Raw genomic sequence first — 23,891 nt, forward strand, 5'->3', positions numbered from 1 at the left:
AACAGGAAGAAAGACCAGTCCTCAATTACAAGACTTCTCCAGGTAGGAGAAGCACACAGACATCTGATGGAGAAATGGGTCTTTTGGGCTCCAAACAGACTGCTAGTAGCTTAGCAGCAGAACATCAGACTAATAACAAAATCAGGAGGATAGCAGAGCATCTCAAGATTACAGAAATCTCATCCAAAGGAGGAAGAAAATATCCCAAAATGAAGATATATAACGAAGGAATGAATGTCTCAGGACAAAGATATTTGAGAAGCTCAGATACCTCATGTTACTATCTGAACTTTGTTTTCTTTGACATTCAGCAGTACTAGACATTTCTGCCCTTCTTGAAGTCACTCAGTTCTAATGATATTTTAGGCTTTCAATGCAGCACAACAGTCATAAATTATGACAATATTTGATATAGATTTAAACATTTCAAGGCAATTCATACGATGTGGTCTACCAAGGATAATTATTATTAATTTTACAGCTACAGAATAATTTGTCCAATCCAAAGTCCACAGCAGATAGCAGAGTTCATTGTGAACTGAACAAACAACAGTGTGGGGGGAATGTGGCTTCCCAAATAACAAGGGTTTAGGAACTCTATTATATTTCTAAAGCCCCTCAAAAGAGGCTGGTATAGCTGTCCTCAATTTGACAGTTGCTGCCATACAGGAGAACAAGGCTCTGTAAATACCTGATTTTAGACTGACAGGAAAAAAAATTAGGATCCTATCAATGAAATAAAAAAAATTAAAATTTTACTCACAAATTAAATTCATACATTTCATCTACTGTTACAAACATTTCAGTTTTGATATATTTTTAACAAAACCAAAGTGATGTCAATGTCTTACACCCAAGTTGCAGTCCAGGGAGGGGTCTTTCACCTCATTGCTGGGGAATTTTCGTGATCTGAAAGGGAGAGATACATAGTTTTGCCACATAACTAAAAGCACCATGGCAGGTTCTAGGATGTTCATTTAGAATATGGGAAAGGTAGATTCAAAACCCATTTCCCAAGAAAGTGCCCAGACCGTTGTGCTATGCAGGAATCTGAAGGAATTGTTGTAACAGGTTAGACAAGTAGGGTTTTTTTACCAAGCCTCCCTCCTGTACTATCAATATAAGCCTGTGGTCTCTATAAAAGCTAGTAACATTCCAGAGATCATGAACTTAAGGAGTATGTGTGTGACTAATGTCTGTTTAATGTTTAATCTGTATTATGAGTAATTTCAAACGGGGTTTAGGGAAATAAATTGTTCAGATTGGACTAATTAAACAAGAACTGGTGTAAAAATCCTTTACTCATGCAAGTTATTTGGCTCTTGACTAAGCTATGAATGCACAAAGATATGTCCATGTAGCCTTGCTCTGGGGCACAAGGAAAATGACATAGAAACTGCATAGGTACCACGTGAGAATGGCAAAGGTGGCTGTAGAATAAAAATGAGGAAGTACATAGGCAATTGTCACCTGGAGCTGAAGTATTCCATTTGGTGTGATTAGTCACGCAAAGTACATGATTAACTCTTAAAGCTGATACAAGGCACAATAAAAAGAAAAGCAGGAACCTGAAAATCAGGAATACAGAAAAGAATATCCCAAACTGATGGGCTCATGGAAGCTCCTTCTCTAGCTCCCTGCCTTGCTTTATATTTAGAATTCAGGACATTATTCAGAACACTAGGATTTGCTTTGGGTTTTCTGGACAATCAATCCAACAGCTAAGATCCCACGCATCAAAGTGGGGGGTGTGTCTTAAGTTCCCTTCCCTTCCCTTCCCTTCCCTTCCCTTCCCTTCCCTTAGAAAGGTTCAATAAGAAGTACTCAGAATCAGATAACAGTGAATTTTAACTGTGATGTCACATACAAATCATGAATATTCCAGGTAACTATTCTAGGCAGTGCTAGAAAAATAGGAAGAAGAAAGTGCTGCTCATCCTTCTTAGTTTGTGAATTTATCCTGAAAAATGTTTGGAACCAAAACTAGATGTGTGTTTCAACATGCTTCGGGATTTAAATAATTTTCATTAATACATCTATTCAGTTAAAAAAGTTTTAGGAAGAAGGGGACCAGTATCAGTGAAGCTATTGCTGTGATAAAGCTCAAACTGGGAAAGGGACTGTTTTTCACCTTTTCCACCTGCTGTGGTAAAACTATAGTCTAGTTTTGAAAAGCAGTTTTAAAACACTCAAATGTTATGAAACAGATGTCAGAAGACTATTATAACACAGAGCTAAGTAATTTTTTTCCCCAAAAAGAAAATCCATTTACAACAAGGAATGAAATTAAACTGCATAAGCGATCAGCACACATGCATTTCATCATTTTGCTTACATACACTAGTTCTGAGTCAGGAATACTCACTGAAATGTGCTACTCTTGCAAGCACTACCTACTTTGCTCTGCTATTAATCACTCGTGATGCAAGCACTCCCACCCCTTTCTGAGAACAGTGTAGGCAGTCTGCTAACTCACAGGCTTCAAGCTGCCCTTATAAAGTTATTCCACTTTTGCATACTTCCTCATACTGCTAGTTTCTCTGTGAAGATGAAGCTGCTCGTTTACTTAGTCTTGCTGAAGACAGCTCTCCTTGCTTTAACAAATGTCTTTGCAGTTGTTTTAGAAGATGAAGAGGATGCTAAAGAAGGAAAAATTACTGACACTTGTCCTATAAAGCTCAAAACTAATCGGAAATGTGATGAAGGAGAGGATTGTCCATATCAGATAAATCTGCCTCCAATGACCATGCAGTTACCAAAAGAATTCAGACTGCTTGAGAAGACTCTCAAAGAAGTACAGACCCTTAAAGAAGCAGTAAACAAGCTGAAGAAATGCTGCCAAGATTGCAAGCTGCAGGCAGATGACAACCAAGAAAGAGACAGTAGTAATGAATTCCTGCTACCTAATGCAGAAACTCCAGCAGAAAACAGCAAAATCCAAGATAACAGAGTAAAGGAACTGCAAAGCAAAGTTAACAGAATGGCAACCAGCTTAAAAAATGCAAAGAACCAGATTCAGACACTGCAGGGTCGTTTAGAGAAGATGAGCCTGATAAATATGAACAACGTAGAACATTATGTTGACAGCAAAGTTGCTAATTTGACGTTTGTTGTGAACAGCCTTGACAACAAATGTTCTTCTAAATGTCCAGCAATGCAACCAAGACCGGGTATGTAACCTGTTAATTCTTACTGCCTGTATAAGCTTTCTGTCCATTTTACAAATATTAGGTAAACAATTTAAAATATATTTTAACTAAATAGCTGTGTTAAATACTTAACTTCACAAGTTAAGTATTTGCTCTTTTAGTGTTTATTTATACTCCTGTAAAACATTTCAGCTGCCACTAGAGGGTTACTGAGAGCTGCAGGTGTTCAGTTCCTCTTAGAATCGGACTTTATTATGGGATTTAAAATATGAATTTTCAAAAGACTTTTATTTTGCAATTCAATTAGTAAATATGAAAAATTAACTTATTATTTTACACCCTACTACCCTTTATTAAGGAAATTAAACATCAGTGAACTACATATATTTTCTCCTTGGATGACAAGGGGTAAATTTTCTCAAGCTGTGCCTTAGAAAACCGTATGGTTTTTTTTCAGTGTGAAACTGCAACTATTCTGAAATGGTCTGCAAGTCATTATTAAACATCAAGTGAATCCAGTAAAATTTTTAAACAGGTGGATAATAAAAGAGTATTTCTACTATCACAGTGAATATCTGAAAGGTTTGGCTAAAAAAGCTTAACAGTACTTCTCAAGAGAGTAATGTATGTACCATCATTTTAATACTAAACCCTTAGCATGAATCTAATATCTAAGCAATATAAAATAGAAAACAGGTGTTATCACTGACACTTTTTTCTTTTACTTTTTAATTGTCCTAATCAAAATTAAGAAATAGAACAAATAATTTCTAATGTTGACAGTTATTAAAGGAAGATTATTTTTCTTTAAGTCATAAAGTTTTTATATCACATGTAAGAATCTTTGAAAACAAGAAATATTCACAAGATTGTCAGTGTATTCTACCACGCAGATATCATACATATGAATATCAGATATCATACATATGAAGATAGGGCTCACTAGAGATAAAGCAAAGAAAGATCAGACTGCTTTACAGTTTTTAAGCCTGTGTTACTTGGCATTCAAGTTTAAAATAAAACTGTTCTTCTGTCTACCCATATTGAAAATTGAAGGATCTGCAGATGGTACAGTGTATGTACAGCTGAAATTCTTGAAAGTGTGAAAAGAGCAAATGAATAATAATAAAGGTAATGCTTTCACTATATCAACAATCAGCTTAAATCAGATATAAATCAGTATAAATCAATTACTTTAATTCAGATATAAAACATTCACAAGAAGAATGAGTGATATTTGGTATATTGATAATGGCAATGACTCAAATTCAAGTACAGTACTCCATAACAGGCTAAATTAATTTTAGATATTTCTCACACTGACTGAAATGTTGGATACTGTTCATAGCATATGATCATGTAGATATTCCTTATATTTTAAAGTAACTGATGCTAAAAGTGTTCGTAGCAGCAATACATACACTATGAAAACTAGCAAGGATAGCAGCTGTAACTTCTTCCTATACAGGAACTATTCCTGCTTCCACTGTAAGTAATAGCAAAACTTTATTTAAATAGGAGTTGAACTGGATTATCAAAGCATTTTAGCTGAAATGTATATTCTCTGTCAATATCTGCTCTGAAACTTAGTCCACCAAAGATCTTACAGAAAGTTCAGTGAAATAAATGAGAATCTATTGTGGATTTAGATTTGGTTTTTAAGCCTTCAATTCCTATAGAATCATAGAATCATTAAGGTTGGAAAAGACCTCTAAGATCATCGAGTCCAACCGTCAACCCAACACCACCATGCCCACTAAACCATGTCCCTAAGCACTGCATCTACACGTCTTTTAAATACCTCCAGGGATGGGGACTCAACCACTTCCCTGGGCAGCCTGTGCCAATGTTTAACCACTCTTTCAGTAAAGAAATTTTTCCTCATGTCCAATGTAAACCTCCCCTGCCGCAACTTGAGGCCATTTCCTCTCGTCCTATCGCTTGTTACTTGGGAGAAGAGACCAACACCCACCTCGCTACAACCTCCTTTCAGGGAGTTGTAGAGAGCGATGAGGTCTCCCCTCAGCCTCCTTTTCTCCAGGCTGAACAGTCCCAGTTCCCTCAGCTGCTCCTCATCAGACTTGCTCTCCAGATCCTTCACCAGCCTCGTTGCCCTTCTCTGGACACGCTCCAGCACCTCAATGTTCTTCTTGTAGTGAGGGGCCCAAAACTGAACACAGAATTCGAGGTGCAGCCTCCCCAGTGCCGAGTAGAGGGGCACGATCACTTCCCTACTCCTGCTGGCCACACTATTTCTGATACAGGCCAGGATGCCATTGGCCTTCTTGGCCGCCTGGGCACACTGCCGGCTTACGTTCAGCCGGCTGTCAACCAGCACCCCCAGGTCCTTTTCCGACAGGCAGCTTTCCAGCCACTCTTCCCCAAGCCTGTAGCGCTGCATGGGGTTGTTGTGGCCCAAGTGCAGGACCCGGCACTTGGCCTTGTTGAACCTCATACAGTTGGCCTCGGCCCATCGATCCAGCCTGTCCAGGTCCCTCTGCAGAGCCTTCCTACCCTCGAGCAGATCAACGCTCCCGCCCAACTTGGTGTCGTCTGCACTTGATCCCCTCATCCAAATCATTGGTAAAGATATTGAACAAGACCGGCCCCAAAACTGAGCCCTGGGGAACACTGCTCGTGACTGGCCGCCAGCTGGATTTAACTCCATTCACCACAACTCTCTGGGCCCGGCCGTCCAGCCAGTTTTTGACCCAGCGCAGAGTACACCTGTCTAAGCCGTGAGCCGCCAGCTTCTCGAGGAGAATGCTGTGGGAGACAGTGTCAAAGGCCTTACTGAAGTCCAGGTAGACCACATCCACAGCCTTTCCCTCATCCACTAGGCGGGTCACCTGGTCATAGAAGGAGATCAGGTTGGTCAAGCAGGACCTGCCTTTCATGAACCCGTGCTGGCTGGGCCTGATCCCCTGGTTGTCCCGCACATGCCTTGTGAGCGCCCTCAAGATGAACCGCTCCATAATCTTCCCCTGAGGCAAAGGAAGCATTAAGTACCTCAGCCTTTTCCTCATCCTCGGTGACAATGTTCCCCCCCGCATCCAATAAAGAATGGAGATTCTCCTTGGCTCTCTTCTTGTCACTCATATATTTGTAAAAACATTTTTTGTTGACTCTAACAACAGTGGCCAGATTGCGTTCTAGCTGGGCTTTTGCCTTTCTCATTTCCTCTCTGCAAGACCTAACGAGATCCCTGTGCTCTTCTTGAGTTGCCTGCCCCTTCTTCCACAAGTGATAAACTCTCCTTTTTTTCCTGAGTCCCAGCAAGAGCTCCCCGTTCAGCCAGGCCGGCCGTCTTTCCCGCCCGTTCTTCTTACGGCATATGGGGACAGCCTGCTCCTGGGCCTTTAAGACTTCCTTTATATACTTCCTATACTTTGTGCTTTCATAGATGTCCAGTTTTCTGTACTGGCAAACAAGGAGCCCTGAGTCTTAACCCCTGCTGCAGCCTGAGAACATTCCTCCCTTTCAAGAAGTAGTTTAATTGTTTAAATTTTTCTAGGAAAAATAGGCAATTCAAGCCTGCAAATGAACACGCCCATAAATTCAAATCTGCAATAGGAATGAACATTACAGTTTTGACTCTTAACTCAGAACTTCTGAGAGCTCTCTATCACTTACTTAAGTACATGGAATTATAATACCATGCTGTTGAACACAATGTCATTACTGGATGACATTGTGGATCAAAAATGCATTTTCACTCTGCAGGAAAAACCTGGGGGTATTTTTCTTCTGAATAAAATACATCACCCATTGTGGGGAAAAAGCTGCGTTAATGGTAGATGCTAAAACTTTTCCCTATTGTAAAGCCAGCAATGCCACGTACACAGGAAAGCACCGTCACTTTTCTAGCTTCACCTTTCTAGGAATCACAGTGTTACTACAATAGAGGAGACAATTTTATTACTTTTTTTCCTGCTTCCTAAAGTACAGTCAACATTAACACATGAAACATTCCTAATGATGTTATGTTCTGTATCAAATGACATCAACTGAACACTAGCCAGGTTAAAGTCATTCCCATATGGACAAAGCTTTTTCTCTGACATACTGCCAGATGAAGATTGAAATTATAGAGCGGGTGTGATGGTATACATTTAAATACAAAAAGCAGCAAGCATGTAAACATGAAGCATTAGAAATATGGACTGAGGAAATCAGGCTGAATTTACAGGACGTAATGAAAGGATCAAGAGAAGGGTAGAGAAAAGGAGAAAAGGGAAAGCAGACAATCAAAATGCCCCCATATTAGGCAGTTTTGCTACAAAAAGTCATTTAAATGGGTTTTTTTGGACAGCTATCTGATGCAGGGATCCTAGGTGGCATCTATTATAGAGTAAACCTGATGGAAAAAAACAGTTTCTCCCTAGAACTGAAATTGCTGTAATGCTATTTCCTGTGTAGAAGTCTCTCCGATCCAAGTTCTGTATGCCACATCAGTCTGGGTGAAAATTTTGTTTATTTTAAAATTGAAATTATGTTTATTCTAACACCATCTGTTCTTCCACCAGTTATACAAATAATGCAGAGAGACTGTGCTGATCATTACACAGCAGGCAGAAGAAGTAACGGAATCTACAGGATTAGCCCTGACCCCAGAAATGATAGCTTTGAAGTTTACTGTGACATGCAAACACATGGAGGTGGCTGGACAGTGCTGCAACGGCGTCAGGATGGTAGCACTAACTTTAACAGAACCTGGAATGACTACAAAAATGGCTTTGGAAACCTCAGCAGGGAGTTTTGGCTGGGGAATGACAAAATTCACCTTCTGACAAAGAGCCAGGAAATGCAACTGCGAATTGAACTTGAAGATTTCAACGGTATCAGAGAGTACGCAAAATACGAACACTTCTACGTGGCCAACGAATATCTTAAGTACCGTCTCAGTGTTCATGGCTATAGTGGCACAGCAGGAGATGCCCTTCACTACAGCAAGCATTACAACCACGATCAGAAGTTCTTTACAACTCCAGACAAGGACAACGATAGGTATCCTTCAGGAAACTGTGGAGCATACTACAGCTCTGGCTGGTGGTTTGATGCATGCTTGTCTGCCAACCTCAATGGCAAGTACTACCACAAGAAATACAAAGGTGTTCGCAATGGCATTTTCTGGGGTACATGGCATGGTATTTCTGATGATATTCCCAGTGGATATAGGCAAGCCTTTAAATCAGTAAAAATCATGATCAGACCCAAAAGTTTTGTGCAGTAATTCTATACCTTTCTCTTAACTAGTTTGCATTGGACTGCACTCAAAATCATACTTACTCAGTATTATACTCAGAATTCAAGTATTCAGTTATGTTTGGCATAAAATAGTTCTAGATAAAACAGCATACTTCCACATAAATTTTTAGAGATGGTTTGACCCGTATAATGTATTAAAAACAGCATGAGTGTTTCTGAATAGTTATTGCTAAAACTTAGCACAGGTTAAGTCTTGGTATTGTTATGTAAATATTCTAAACATTGCTTTTGGTGCTTTTACTGACTGTGATATACCAGATTTTATGATTTAAAACTTTAAATGGTCTTCCACAAGTTGTGTCTGAATGAACACCTACATTTTAACCTGAAAATAACTCAGAGGTATAACTGATAACATATAAATGTGTCAACACTTAGAATGAAAATTAGTCTCTCTGAAACAGCCTGACTTTTTGTATCATCTATCCTTCACAACTTCAAAGGTATACCATGGCAATATCAACATAAATTAGGAAAAGTACTACAAATTATTATTTTTAAAGGACTGGGAAACAGAGGGCCACATGGTTTGCCCAAAGACACAAAAAACCCTTGAAGAAAACTTAGAAAATGAAGATGGTTCCTCAAATCTTATCCACTTTATCAAAGATTATTCAAAGAAGTTGGTGAAAGAATTGAAGAAAAGCAAGTGGAAATAACATAGAGAGCATGTAATGAAAGACAACATTTCTTGGTCATTTTGGTTCCTCCTTTCAAGCTCAAGGTCCTCTTTGTCATTTGTGGGAGAAAGGAGCCGTTATGTAGCTTATTGCACATTTATATAGGCAGGTAGACAGGTAGGAAGAAGACACATCAAGAAGAATCCATGTCTTTGCATTAATGCATCTAAATACATACAAAAAGTTTCCAGCGCCATTTTGCTTTCTCCTGAATCTTTTAGGTAAGCCAAATGTTACAACACAACTCTTGTAGAGACTCAAGCTCTCATTTAAGTACTTCTCACTCTAGGTACCATTAGACCTTAAAATTATAAGAAAGATGATAAATATTTTGTAAGATACGAAAAGATTGTCTTCTCCCCATTTTCTGAGTACCCCTTTTGTAGCCACAGAAACATGAACCCACTGGCAATTATAAACAGAAAAGAGACTATGTGAAAGACTTTTTTCTTCTAAAATATAACAAATGAAACAATCAAATTTTCAAATACTTCAGGAAGTGCAAATTAGAGATACTATTATTAAAGCTCATGTTGCAGACAGTGAGCACAAATTTGACTACCCATATCTAGTGCCTACCCTAGAAAGGACATGTCTCTCTAATTACAGTGACTAACATTCTGAGCGGAGATGCAATTTTTCTTAGCAAGAGGCTATTTTGCTATATTGCTTATGCCAATCTTAAGATGCAGATAAACTATACTAAGACCATATTTCTTTACCAGTTAAAGTGTGGTCTTTGCTGGCATAGGCTTTTTGGTTAAAAGAGACATACAAAAAAAAAAAAGTATACACCTGACCTAATACTTTACAAATATGACTTTTACTGCTTTTTGAGATGGTAACAAGAACTATTATGGTTACAAGTTATGCAAATGAGCAACAGTGGCAGTTGCTAAATTGTAAAATATTAATATATATATTTTAAGGACGTAAATACTTTGAAGGATATTTCAGTGTGAAGTGTAATTTGGTTTATTATATTTCAATTTTAAAGAGTACTGGAAAATTTTAATTGCAAGATGTATAATCTTTGCTTGAGAACATGTTTTGAAGCTATAGAATATTTATTTTAGGATAAAAAAAGATTGTCTAAACAAAAAAAAAGCAACTTATGAAGTATTGGTTAGAAGAGCAAATATCTAATTGCATATGATTATATTTAATCATTTTGCATGAAATGCACAATTTGCTCCTATTCATTATCTGGTAACTAGCTAAGTATGACTTATAGTATCTACAAGCTTCTACTTGAAAATGTCTTTTTCCTGCTAAGTCGTTAGAAGAGAAACTGTCCTTTTTTTATGCTGTTTAAAGGAAACTTCATAAACAGAAATTTTAATAGAATAAGCGAGTGTGACTCGTATCACCTACCAAAGCCTTGTCTGATGTCTTAAAAAAAAAAAAAAAAAAGAAAAAGGAAGTGTAATGTTGTTACACAAATCTGAATATTACCTGCCTGGAACTGTTGTAGCTGAATCTCCATCAAAGTGTACTAGTTTTACAAAGTGTAACTCCATCTACTTGTTGCAAGCATTATTTTTGTTTTTCCTTGGTGTAATAAAATTAAGTCATACTGTTAAAGCTGCACTACTGTCATAAATGTTTATGGGGAATATAAAAAAACTCTCATAAATTGTTTTATTGATTTTCTGTAAAAAAAGAAACAATAAGAAAACACAGATGTCCAACAAAGACGACTGTGTGACATGCCAGAAGAGTAACTGCTAGTAACGATAGTTCTTAAGAGATCCATTTTATGACACTTCAGCTGCCAAATACCAAAGGCTGAAATCTCAGACATCTTTTTGAAACTATTCATATTTTGGAAGAGAAAAAAGTAATTGCTCAATCAAGAGTTTACACAACCTGTATCTTTAACATGAAAGAGAAGAAGCAAACTCATCTGATTTTTGTATTACACACAACCTTCCACACCACATGCAAGTTTCATCAAAGCATGTGAATAGAAATAATACCCCAAATGAAAGCATACAATTTTTTATACAAACAAAAGCACTTGGTCTCTGCTTAAGGCTTAATAATGCAAAACATGTCTTTCAATTTACGGAAAACATCTATGTAACATTGATTATCATATGAAAACACTTGTGGTTTTGATCTTGCTAATATTTAAATTGTGAATTTTAGTGAAGATTACTAACAGTGGGTTTGCTAGCAAAATTCCTATGGGTTGTTTCCAAAAAATAAAGGCATAAACCCATCTGTTCAATGTGATCAGCCAAGCAGACTGTAATGTCTTGGCTTTCTTTGTACTGCTTAAACAAAAAAAATCAGAAAAAAAAACCCAGAAGAAATGAAAAGAAGGTCTGAAAGCAGTGATTTTTAATTTTTTTTCTTCCCTTTTTAATGCAAATATCTGTTTCCTTAATGGTGTTTTTTTGGGAAACACTGCAGTCAAACTCAGAGAGTGAGTTGCGAACAACAGGTAATTTGACAATTTGGTGGAAAATAAACTTGCATTTGTGTGATTATTTTCAAAGGAAATTAAGATGGTTCTCCATCCATACCTAGGACACTGTGTTTATAACCTAAACCAAAATCAAACAAAAAAAAAACCCTGCCAAATTTACTTAGCTTCTATGACTTACATGTCATAGAAAAATCAAAACAGGAAGGATGTGACTTTAAGTTTTCATAGAGAAAAAAGATGAGATAAGAACTAAATACTGGCCTACCAATAAAGAGATTTGAAAGACATTTTTATAAATGTGTTCTGTGTTCTTTTTTGCAGGAGATATGAGAAAAATAATAAGGTATATATGGGCCTGAAGACATTGACATAAGTTTCAAAGAAAAATGGCTGAGCAATACCATCCACAGGCCCTGCTAAATGCAAACATTCCGCTTACTTACTAAACTGATCTCTTTCATTCACAGCTTTAATGAAACTTTTATGGAGTTATAATACTTCTGCCAGAAGTGAATTTGGCCATCACCCTCAATGGTAACCAAAACCAGAAAACAATGTTTTAAGATGACATGTCAAATCCAACCCTCACACAACTCATGAGAACAGGATATGAATTAATATTATTTTTTAAGTCCTTGTTCATCAATTTTTCTGATCTCAGTAAAAAAAGAATCTGTTTGGAAAATAATAACTGGAAAAAATATCCCCAATTATCTAATTATGTTCATATAATCAAGACAAACTGTAAGTCTAGTTAATATTACACTTCTACTGAAATAGTACGCCAACATTTAGAATTACACAGTAGAAAATAGTAAGTATGTTTTACGCACTTATTTTTAAGCAATTACTTGGAGTCAATGATTTTTATGGAGAAGTAGGATCCACTTTGAGAAACAGAAATTCTCATTTCTTTCTTCGGTCAGAATATAAAAGCCCCTCTGCTTACCTCTGCAGCTCAACCTCTATATGCTAAACCCAAAGATAAGGATTCTTTCTCATGCAAATCTTTAAGGCTCTGTTCATTAAGGAGTATTTGGACACAGGTTTTCCGAATAAGGAAACCAGAAATCACCTTTTTAACATTTAAAGTAACCTAATCTGTGTAATAGATGATTCTCCGCCACTGGACATTTTTATTGAATGTATGTTTGGTTAACATTACTCTGGCTTCGTCACCACACGGTTGTGCTGACATAAACATCATGAGCCAAGGCCACGGAGACTCACAATTTTAATACAAGATCACCCTGTTTTGGAATATCAGATCTCAAATACATATTTTGGGTGACAAAAGGGGAAGAGGGAGACAGCTTTGGAACATAAGACAGCAATATGCTTGTCTTTTTAAGTCTCACAAGTCTCAGAAATTGTTGAGAAAAGGCCAAAACGCAAGAAGATGCTGCAGTTAAGATTATTCCTTCTCCTAGTCTTGCAGCTTTAGGGAGCTGTGTTTCCTCTGTGCGGCATGAAATCTGCACTTGACTTTATAACAGCACAGAAGAAACACCACATCATAAATGCTTTCAAATGTGCTTTTCAGAAATGAACAGAAATACCACCTGCTTTGTGATAATATGAACACATGCAACAGCTTCTTGGCCTTGTTTCCTCACAACGTCACCTGCAAGCGGTAAAAAGAATTTCTCAATAGAAAGAGCATATTACACTGGCTCTGTTCCCACTCCTGCTGTTTAAAGGCATCTGTAAATTCACCTCGCTCCACTACAGCTTTTTATAGGAGTTACCACCAATTGGAACAATCAACTTACCTATCGCAATGACTGATCGGTTTAACGTCCACTATGCAAACTATTGCTTGCTTGATGAAAGCTGTTGCAAAAAAACCCCAGACTCTAGCTTACAGACACATTATCATCTCTAGCTGACTCCCCAAGTGACCATATCAACAAAGTTAAAAAAGGTTTATTTAATTAGCAGTCAGATTCCTATGGGCGGAGGTGGAGGCAACATCTGTCTTTGCTGTCTGTGCCAACATATTTATAGAGCTTTTTTGTTGTGCCAGGAGCCTTTGAAGCATGTAAAGCGGAGTGTGCCAGTATCAGCTTAAGTTTGAAAGTGTTGCTTGCATTCAACAGCTGTGTTAAGATTTTTACATATTTGATAGAGCACATACATGTTTGGAGAGTACTGAAACAAATTATCCACTGCTATGGTTACCATGCAAAAATATACTGATGATCATACTTTATAAGAGTAGAAAGCACACTACAGTATGTGTAGGTGAACAGAAATTAAATTGGTGCTCATATAAAAACAATAAAATTTATATCTTAGTCTACCAAGCTAGCTTTTCTAGGAAATTTTTCATTTAAAGATGTATCAACTATTTTTTTTTAAAAGGAAAGTTGTTTACACCTACCATTTAACCTAAGTTAGGAGAGAATTAAAAACCAGCTTGTTAGCAAAAGACATTGGAAAAGGCTATATTTTCTAGAGTGGCATTGTTGGATGTTGGACTGCCATTGAAGAAATATATGAAATACTGATTCTCAGTATTTGTATTTGAAAGCTGTAGCCAACCTTTATGTGACTTTCTCTTCTTTCCTGCAGCACAGATGAGAAAAAAGAGAAAAATGAAAAGTACCTTTCCCCCCTTAAACCACATTCGAACACTGAACATATGCATCATTCCATGACTTTAAAGCTCTTCCAGCTAGCAGATCCACATGAATCAGCGTCAGATCAGCAGAAGCAAAATTTACTCAAGAAGTCTCTGTCACTATACTGTTCATTTTTTGGTAAACATGAAGATTTTGCTCTGTGTTTCCAGTAGAATCAGGATTTCGGTTAACATCTTTATTAGCAGTTCAACCACTTTTGGCAGTCAGGGGTAAGAAGTTCATTAATCTCAGAAAGACTCCCAAGTTTCAAAATAGTCATGAAAAATATTCATGAAAGGTTCCTTCTGCTTCCTGATGGATGGTGGCAATAGGATGCTTGGGCACCAGCAAAAAGAAATGTAGCATGATAGTGACAATTTCCATCCAAAAAAAGCAGCGCAAATGAAAGATTTGGCGCTGGTATCACATAGGGGGCACAGTGCCTTTTATCTTTATAGGATACAGAGTGCAACAGTCTCCATTAGACCAATCAGAGATATCTCCCAAAGGAGTTTTTTCTTCTGCAGGTTTACATTTAGCACATAAATGGATGACGTTCACTAGCAGAAAGGGATTATTGTGATACCTTCCAAACAAGGTACCCACTCACTGAATCTGGTAAATAGTAGGGCACTTTTCATTCACAAGTACACTATTTTACAGAATGAATAGCTCCCTCATAGCATCCACTACAAAGACATGCAAGATAAATGTTGCAGAATCCTTTTTCTGGTATTGTTTTAAATTGTTTTAAATGGTATTTTTTAAAAGAATCCTTTTTTCTGGTCTTGTTTTAAAAATCGATGTATACATTTGAGTGAACTAACCACTATATTTCTAACCCAAGAACATACCAACAAAAGGAAGAGAAAGAAAAAGCACAGCATAGTAAAGCTCAGAGACATCACTCTTGAGTAAAGCCTAACAAGAACTGCTAATATAATACTAACTGAAAAAGACATCAAACTGGGAGAAGCTACCCTCCCACCATTTCATTTATCTTTTTTTTTCCCAGAAAAAGAAGAGCTTGTACCTAATTTATAAATAAACAGAATTAACTAAACAGAATTAAAAGATACTAGGCTCCATGACTGATTTCTCCTTCTAACTGTAAGAACCTGAAGAATACTAGTTTTTAGATAGTCTCTTGAATCAAAAAGATGAACCAGTAGATTTTGTGAGCCATTAATCAACTTTATTAAATCTTCGAAATTTCACAAAGATAAAGGGGATGGAAAACTGTTCCTGGACCTTAACTGTCAACAATTCACTATCAAATTGGAAAGAAGTCTAGAATAGAGGTCTTTTTTGTGCCTGGGATTAATTGTGATTTAGGTAACAAAACAAAAATTAAGCAACAGAAAAGGATTTGAAGACTATAATAGATTACAAACTAAACATCAACAGCATCATTATGGCAACTGATGTTTTATTTATTTATGTTCCCATTAAAATGGGAAAGCCTGGATCAGGTGGAGGAAAGGAAAGAACAATTTGAGTGTCCAGAGGGAAAAAATACTACTACACAGTGCAGGGAAGGGCAAAAAATTATGGAGACAAAAATTATGAGAGTGGGCAGGAGGCAATTTGTTAATCGGTCTTTTTTATTTTCTTTCTGCCTAATCTTGTCATTTTGAGCATATAATCCAGTCTCATGTCATGTTCTGTTGCTTTTTCTATTCAAATGGCAATTTCAGTATGTCCTGTGCTGCTTTAGCAGTAATAGTAGTGTTGTAACAAGGATGATATAAGGATAAAGGGAGAGGTAAAATGTATTCTATTACCATCTGCTGCAAAAAAGTCATAAATTTGCATGCAAAGGATGAGTATGAATTCAGACCATTTTGCTGAGGCTATCTACTAGTAAAATACTCATTTTATAAAATTAATAGCTCTTGAAATTTAGACAATGTACATTACATAAAATTCAATACATTTTTTGCTGCCTTTTAAGAATCGAATTACATATACGTGGTCTATAATGTACTAAATTCAAAATGAAAACAGCATAATTTATTGCATCTTAATGTAGCATTTATCCAAGTAATATATTTATTTCATCACACAGGTACTACAAACATGTAGTTTTCCATGAAAGTTATTAACATGATGCAGACTGATTTCTTTCTAATGGCGTACACTAGAAGAAAACAGTATATGAGGAAAGATTCACAAGTCAAGAAATTCATTTAGAAGTGTTAGAGCAAAGGTCTATATTTCAAGGACATAACAACAAAGGCTAAAAGAAGTGGAAAGTTCATTTTGTGAATGTATGACAGTCCTCTAACCAACAGCTGTTGAAGTACTGAGTTAGGCTCATGTCAACTTGGTAATAAATAAAAAAACTTGGTGAAAATAAGCAAGTGATGATGGACTGAGTGGCTTTTGTTCAAACCTCTGTCCAGTTTTTAGTATTTTTACTTAACCCACAAGGCTAAACAACGTTACTCTGTGTTATTAAAAATGAAGGAGAGAGAGTGTGCATGTTTGTCTTCTTGCCATTTATATGTTTGACTCTCTGCTGTTTACATGAGAAAAACAAGCCTGGCTTGACTGGAAGGTTTACTGCTAGAAGGGATATATCTGTTCTCAAATAAATCTTATAATATCAAAAGGTGTCCCTTCTGATAAGTATTTGCTGCTATGCAGGCATAAATGACTAGCCAGTAAACCAGAGATAATATGATACAATTCTGCTTCAGTGGAAAAATTCTGAAAGCTATTCCAAGAAGCTGAAGCCAGTATCAATGCAACAACCTCTATGGTGACGGAAGTCATATATTTATCTCTGAATTATGTATAAAGTTCAACAAAGGAAAACAAACACGTCAGTGGAAGAGAAGAAATGTGAATGAGTGATGAAAAGCCAAATTGACCCGTAAAGCACAAGTACGAACTGTTAAAAATTATGGTAAGAATAAATGAGTCATAATTCCCTTTTAAAAATTGACAAAATGACCGAAAGACCTAATTTATGAAATCTTATGGAAATCGCTTACTTCGGTTTTCCACTGCATGTTTTTTCCTGAGTTGGGAACTACTTCTAATACTAAGGTTACCCTATATTTCCCATTAATGGTTTACAATGTTGTCAGAGTTAAACAAGTTGGCCTTAAATTTGACATGCACAATAACCTATGTGGAAAGATTTTTTGGAGAAAAAAAAATCAGCCAAATGATCGGATCGTTTTCTAGAATAAGTCTAGAAAAATAAGTTTTCACCATGATTAAAAATAAGGAAAACAAAGCAGAAATGTAGAATATATTTTAGAATGTTATACCATTTAGTCTTATTTTATCTGGGGAAGGCTGGGGGGTAAAGATATCTTGTACCTGGCATATGCTTCTTGTTGACATGTCAAAAATTCTACCACAACTGAAAATCTACAGAAAAAGTATGGGTGTAGCTGGAAAATAAAGCACTCCCCAAGGTGCATTTTCCATACTTTCAGTAGACAGGGGGATTTTTGTAAGGTGAGAGGTCAACTCTCTTTGAGAGTTGAGCTGTCCTGCACTTCTGCAGCTGCCTTGGACTGAGAAGAAAGGGGTTTTGTGCTACGACAATACTGGAAGCTGTGGGCTCACCACATATTGGCACTGAACTAAAAGTGAAAATCTCTCTCCCTCCCGTATACTTCACTTGAATGCACAAGACATTAGACAGAAATTGACTGTGCAGCTTCATGCTATGTTCAGTATGACCTAATAGCAGGATAGGAAAGTGGCAGTCCTATTTTCCTCTTCACTACAAATTCTCACCCCTTCCTTTCTACTGACCTTAGGTCCAAGGCAGAGAGAGAGAGCTTGGCTAGCAAACCGATCTGACAGATCCAAGCTGGAAAGAGCCCAAGGTAAAGCAACTTAAAGTAAGAACTTTAAGAAAAACGTGAAGTATGAACAAAGCCTGCTTAGGATATAAGAGATATGTACATTTTTATTATAAAGAGGGCAGAAATCGATTGCTCTCCATTGTCACTGTGGGAAAGGCAAGAAGAAAGCTGCATTATTCACTCCAAAAGAAATTTAAACTGGATTTAGGGAAAACTTCTTTTTTTAAAACTCTAGCAATGATGAAATGCTGGAAAAGGATACCCAAAGAACTATCTCCATCAATTAAAGTTTCAAAGAACAAATCAGACAAATATCTGCAGGGAATCTACTCCAGTGTAAATTTTGGATTAGATGATCTCTTTACATCTTTTCTGGCATTTCATTTCTAAGGATTCCATTTGATATGTATTTGATATCTTAAATTCTAAATTACTTCTAGTATTCTAAAAGTTTCCTTAACACAGAAAATTCTGCAAAAGAAACTGAGTTCCAAAAGGTTTCTTCTATCATCATCAGTATTAGTGCCTCAGCAGCCACTTACCTTGGATTTTTCCTGCAGCTATTGAGCCTTTCTAAAAATCATGATGCAATTACCTCTAGAATACTACAAAAACAAGACCTCTCTATTCTCATTCCCCTTAAGGCCATGATCACTGAAAAAAATAATGTTGTTAAGTATTAAGCACACCATTCCTGGCAAGAATATGCCCCATGTATGTTTCTGCTTCACAAAATGTTCGTATCACTTAGAAAAAAATCAGAGAATAGGGAAGCTACAAATAGCCTATGGTAACAACCTTCAATTACTAACAACAAAATACACATTTCAGATTAATTGATTTTGACACAATATGCACTGTTATAGATAGAGAAAGCTGGGGTACATGGTACCTCATCTAAACACTGAAATGCAGGACTTGCTGTTACATCAGTGGATCCCTCATCTTGGCTATAAACTGTTGGAGCTAGAGCACAGATAGGTTGCCCCTTCTCGATTTCCAATTCTGTGTCACTGGAACGGGAACTTTCTTCACCAGCCTGACTCATTGTTTGAAGTTCTAGGAAGTAACAAAAATACCAAAATACAGTTAATTAGATCCAGGGATATACATGACTGTGCAAGATAAATGTGTAGTGTAAAGAACACATCGACATGTGAGACCCACATTCAAACAACAAAAGTCACAATGTGAGCAAACTAGGTGGGTCTACAGTTACAACTTCATGAAAGCCTTGGAAGAAGCTTCACCATCACTCTACCATTGTTTGAGTATTTTTAAAATCCTCTAATAGTTGGCTATGTTACCATCACATAAATGTTAGACAACATGCAAAACAATATTTCTTAAAGAACAGGCATTGAACAATAGGTTTAGGCTGGAAAAGGCCTCTGGGGTCACCTAGTCCAATCTCCTGCTCAAAGCAGGGCTAACTTCAAAACTAAATTGACTTGCTTAGGGCTTTGACCAGCTGAGTTTTGAAAATCTATTAAACTGGGGAGTCCAGCCGTTGCCTTCAGGCAGGTCCTTATAAAGGAAATCCTCAAGTGGATGGGACTCCTATAGGTATAACTGCTATGAACTTTTCTCTGTCATTTCCATAAGACTAATCCAAGAATGAGTTTCCCCTTCTCTCCAGGCAACATAAGCCCACCCTTCGCAGTGTCCCTTGACCCTGTAGCGCGTAATTACATAGAAAAGGAACCCCTTCACAGAACATAGAGATCTTGAGGACAAGAACTGGTCTAACTTGCATAATATCATTAAAGTTATTCATGTCTGTAAGTCATTGCATGGCCATACTTAAAAAAAACCAAAACCAAAACCAACAAATAAAGCCCGAAGCCATACAAAATGAGAAAACGTGATACAAAATCTGAGAATAGGAGGTAGAGAAATACTGGAAAAAAATTTTTTTTTGAGATCTCCTCATGTCAGAGCTCCTGTGTAGTACTAACATTTCAGTTATGTACCAGATTACATTTTTAATATCCGTAACCTCTGCTAAAATAATATGACCCTGAAAAATATCCAAGTGAACTAATTCAAGAGTAATAATAAAACTCACAGGATTCAAGCTGTATTTTGATCCCCAGTACAGGGTGGGAATCCCTTTTTTCTTCCCCAAAAGAAGGAGCTTTATAAGAGGTTAAAATCCAAATTTTATAATTGTAGCTTGGTATAAGCTTTATCCTGAAAAAAGCTCTTTTTCCAATTAGGTAACACAGTTTTTTAATAAATACACAGAGAGAGAATTAAAAGAAAGTTGGAACAAGTAGGGTTGTTGGAAAAGATAACTTTCCTACAATTATATTTGAGAAAATCCCACTTTCATAGCTCTCATTTAGGAATAGAAATCTCTAAGATTCTTGCATTAGGAACAGCTAGATCAAGGACATTTATTAATTACTTCTGAGCAAGATGAGACCTAATGTCACCAAGTTACTATAACTTCATGTAACTTCACTTTGTGTTTACTATCTCAGTCCAGCACTTGAGAATTATGTTCCCAAGCATCAATCATCAGAACTATCTGAGTTGTGTGAAAATGCCGAGATGGAAAGGGGAAGTGGGAGGTGGAATACAAGGGGATACAATCCTCCCAGTAACCTGATAAGACAGCAATGTCCATCAGGTCCGTACTTGTCATTATATCAAATGCCAATTAATAGCTGCCAAAAACATCTTCTGGCATAACAGTATCTTAAGAGTTTTGTATATTCGAAGAGTTTTAAAATATTGACCTTTTGCATGAAGGCAGCATGAAACAAGACACAAACATTTCAGGAGAAAGATATAAAGAGATGTGGGATGACTAAAGAGAGGCAATAAGCATCTTACAGAGGGAGAAGAGGGGAAGAAGGACTTCTGAGGCACACAGAAATCTTGCCATGACATAGTGAGATAGGGGAGCCATAGAGTATTTGTAGAGCAAAGCATCGTGGAAAGTGGAGATGGAGCATACGTGGAGGAATTCAAGAATTCCTTCACAAGTTCCCTGAAGTTGGCTGTAGATGAAATGAATGGACAAATCAGTATCACAGTATTTTAGTTCAAAATTTTGGGAGGAAGATTGCCAACTTCTGCAAGTGTTCATCTGACACCAGCAGGTCTTTCTAGATTAATTATTATGCAGAATAACTATTATGCAGAGAACATTGGATTCTGCTGTAGGACAAAATCATTATAAAACCCGTATCAGCTGCCAAAGATGCAGAATCCACCTCAAATTAGTCAGTCTCGACATCATTCAGCCTTTCACAAAACATATGGGAGACCTTTCTCTTTTAAAAGAGAGCTTTTTGTTATAAATCAAGGACAATCAAAATTAAAACTGTAATAAAACTGAGAAGAAATTTTCAGAGTATTTCAATAGTATATACCAGATTTCTCCAATGAAACAACCAGAGCAATTTTGCATTCCAAAGCCAGAAAGCTGACAGTTAAGAAAAATTAATTTCTTTTTATAATTGTGGTGGGCAAATGGATATAAAAATATTGTGTTGGGTGTATCCACCTTTTGAAAAGTCACTTGTCTATAAAGGTAGTGAAATTTAAACTGGCAAGTTTATGACTTTCTTCAGTGCTGTTTGGAATTCCTTCAGGAACATTTTGACTTTTAGAGAGATTTCAGCGGCTGTATTTGCTTATGGAAAAAAAAAAAGCAATTTCATTATCCCTCCTGGAGGAGTCAAAACATTGTGAAACAACTGTAAACATCATAGAGGCCAAGAAATAAACTCTGAAATACTGTACATAAACATGTACACACATTTATAAATAGAGAGCAATTTTTCATCTATAAAGAACTGCTGAATATTTTAGCATATGCATTTCCTGTTTATGGCTGCTGCTGCTGCTACTTTATTTGTTCCTCTAAACATATTAGAAGAATTTAGACAGGGGGAAAAGCAGTGGCAGAAACTCTAAGCAGAACAATGCCAAAACCTGAGAGCTTCATGGGTGTAGGCATTTTGTCAATACTTATATGTGAAACGTACAGTTGACACCAGTCAAAAAATACACTTCCTCGCAGTATGGTAGTACAAAAGAGTCCTCACCAAGACTCCAATTTGCTGGGCAGGGAGAGAACAAAAACAATCTTCTGAATCTTAAAAGTTTATAATATTATGTTAAGACACAACTATAAACAGCTGAGACAGGAAAACAATTAGACAGCCTTAGCTAGTGTGATAAGTGCTAGTCTCCACTCCTTTTTAAGAGGGAAGGGAACAGACTGTAACAAAAGATATGTACAATTATGGAACATTAAAATAAGTTTAGCATTCTTCAATTACCTACTACCTAATTAAATTTAAATTCAGCTTATACAAAATTGGATATATAAAGTTCAAAAAGCAAAGTGGAAAATTTGTATTTTTGCAGTATCTGATAAACAAAGTCTAATACAAATGGAAATGAAAGTTGGCATGATTTCTAAATTTACAGAATAGTTCAACAAATATGGATGTTTTCAAACTGTAGAACTGCAAATAATATTACAGCCTTGATTCAACACACAGAATTGCAGAGAAAGGGAATTACAAGTCTGTTTTGGAACCCGGGTCAAATCAGGCTGAGAACTGTCTTGTGAAACAGCTTCAGGACAGCAATAATAATAGAAGTCCAAACTCAGATTCCGAAGACTAATGCCAGCATCTTTACTTCAGTATCTCTCTAGCAAACAGCAATGTTCATACACATGTCAGTGCAGAATCCAGATAGGTGACACTTAGCTGCACTGACTCTTTCCAGAGTGACCGATGCAAAAAGTAGTAAAATTTCATTATGAACGTGAAGAGACACAGCTTCATGTATGAAGATGCATCAACTAGACTAATTAAGAAGACAAAAAATTTATAAAAGTCTCTGTTGAAGGAACTACACTTCAAGTGATAGACTCCATTAACATATACTGATGAACCCCTTTAAACTTTATCTTAATCCCTTGCATTTATAAAATTAGAATCATAGAATCATTTAGGTTGGAAAAGACCTTTAAGATCATTGAGTCCAACCGTTAACCTAACATTGCCAAGTCCACCATTAAACCATGCCCCTACGTGCCACATCTACATGTCTTTTAAATACCTCCAGGGATGGTGACTCAACCACTTCTCTGGGCAGCCTGTGCCAACGCTTGACAACCCTTTCAGTGAAGAAATTTTTCCTAATATCCAATCTAAACCTCAGGATATTTATCTACATCTTCATGCTACCTCCTTTTGCACACAAATCTTAAAAATAAAAATTACTCTGAAAACAAGTCAACTGACTTAGCGTTTCACACTGAATTAGTTAGAAAAATCATGTAATGTAGTTGGAATATCAGAACAGCAATATCTAGTCAGACCAAAAGCTGATCTAGCTCTGCATACTTCCAGCCAACACCAATGCCTGGGGAGGGACAGAAGAATCCACCAGTCACAGTGTGGTGATGCTTCCCCGAACCCATCCCCTCTCCCCTTGAACTCATGCAAAACTTTCAGTATCTGCAAAATCCAGGGGAATGGAGATTTTCATCTTATCTCAGTGCGACGTGAGTAACCAGTGCTTTTTGTTTGTTTTGAATCTGGCCCCTTGATGCCACCTAGCTCTTTTACTGGATGAGCCACTGAATAATCACAACCTTTCTATGCCACTAAGTTTTTTCTAATGTATCTTCATTTGATAATCCTTTTTCTAGGCTGAAGAAGCCAACCTACCTACTGTCACTGGCATGAAAGCCCTTCTCTGCCATCCACTGTCCTCGTCATCCTTCTCCAAAACTTTTCCAGTTCTACCATATCCTCTTCAAGGAGAAGGGAAGAGATGAAAGCTACATTACAGATAATACTAATAACATAGGAGTACCTATGGATTTATTCAATGGCACAGCTATCTTCTTTTCATCCCCTAAAATTTAA

General features: G+C 36.9%; 2 protein-coding genes across 2 annotated transcripts in view; one reads left to right on the plus strand and one right to left on the minus strand.

Annotated features, from left to right (window-relative positions):
* Positions 1–23,891, minus strand: part of CCDC146 (coiled-coil domain containing 146) — an 84,847-nt gene that overhangs the window by 57,267 nt on the left and 3,689 nt on the right. The window contains exon 2 of the mRNA XM_076364224.1: positions 18,878–19,044. Coding sequence (XP_076220339.1) covers positions 18,878–19,033 — 156 coding nt within the window. The 5' untranslated portion in view covers positions 19,034–19,044. The remainder of the gene's footprint in view (positions 1–18,877; positions 19,045–23,891) is intronic.
* Positions 2,423–10,681, plus strand: FGL2 (fibrinogen like 2). The gene is made up of 2 exons (XM_076364209.1): positions 2,423–3,170; positions 7,676–10,681. The coding sequence occupies exons 1-2, from the start codon at positions 2,423–2,425 to the stop codon at positions 8,380–8,382; spliced, it is 1,455 nt and encodes a 484-aa protein (XP_076220324.1). The 3' UTR covers positions 8,383–10,681.

This window comes from Aptenodytes patagonicus, chromosome 1, assembly GCF_965638725.1.
Source record: "Aptenodytes patagonicus chromosome 1, bAptPat1.pri.cur, whole genome shotgun sequence".
NCBI classification, from domain to species: Eukaryota; Metazoa; Chordata; class Aves; order Sphenisciformes; family Spheniscidae; genus Aptenodytes; species Aptenodytes patagonicus.

What these genes read in the sequence shown, in the direction of transcription:
- FGL2 (XM_076364209.1), top strand. Translation starts at nt 2,423, where the DNA reads ATGCAAGCACTCCCACCCCTTTCTGAGAACAGTGTAGGCAGTCTGCTA. An exon ending in AGCAATGCAACCAAGACCGG is followed by an intron (nt 3,171 to 7,675) that starts GTATGTAACCTG and finishes TTCTTCCACCAG; the next exon opens with TTATACAAATAATGCAGAGA.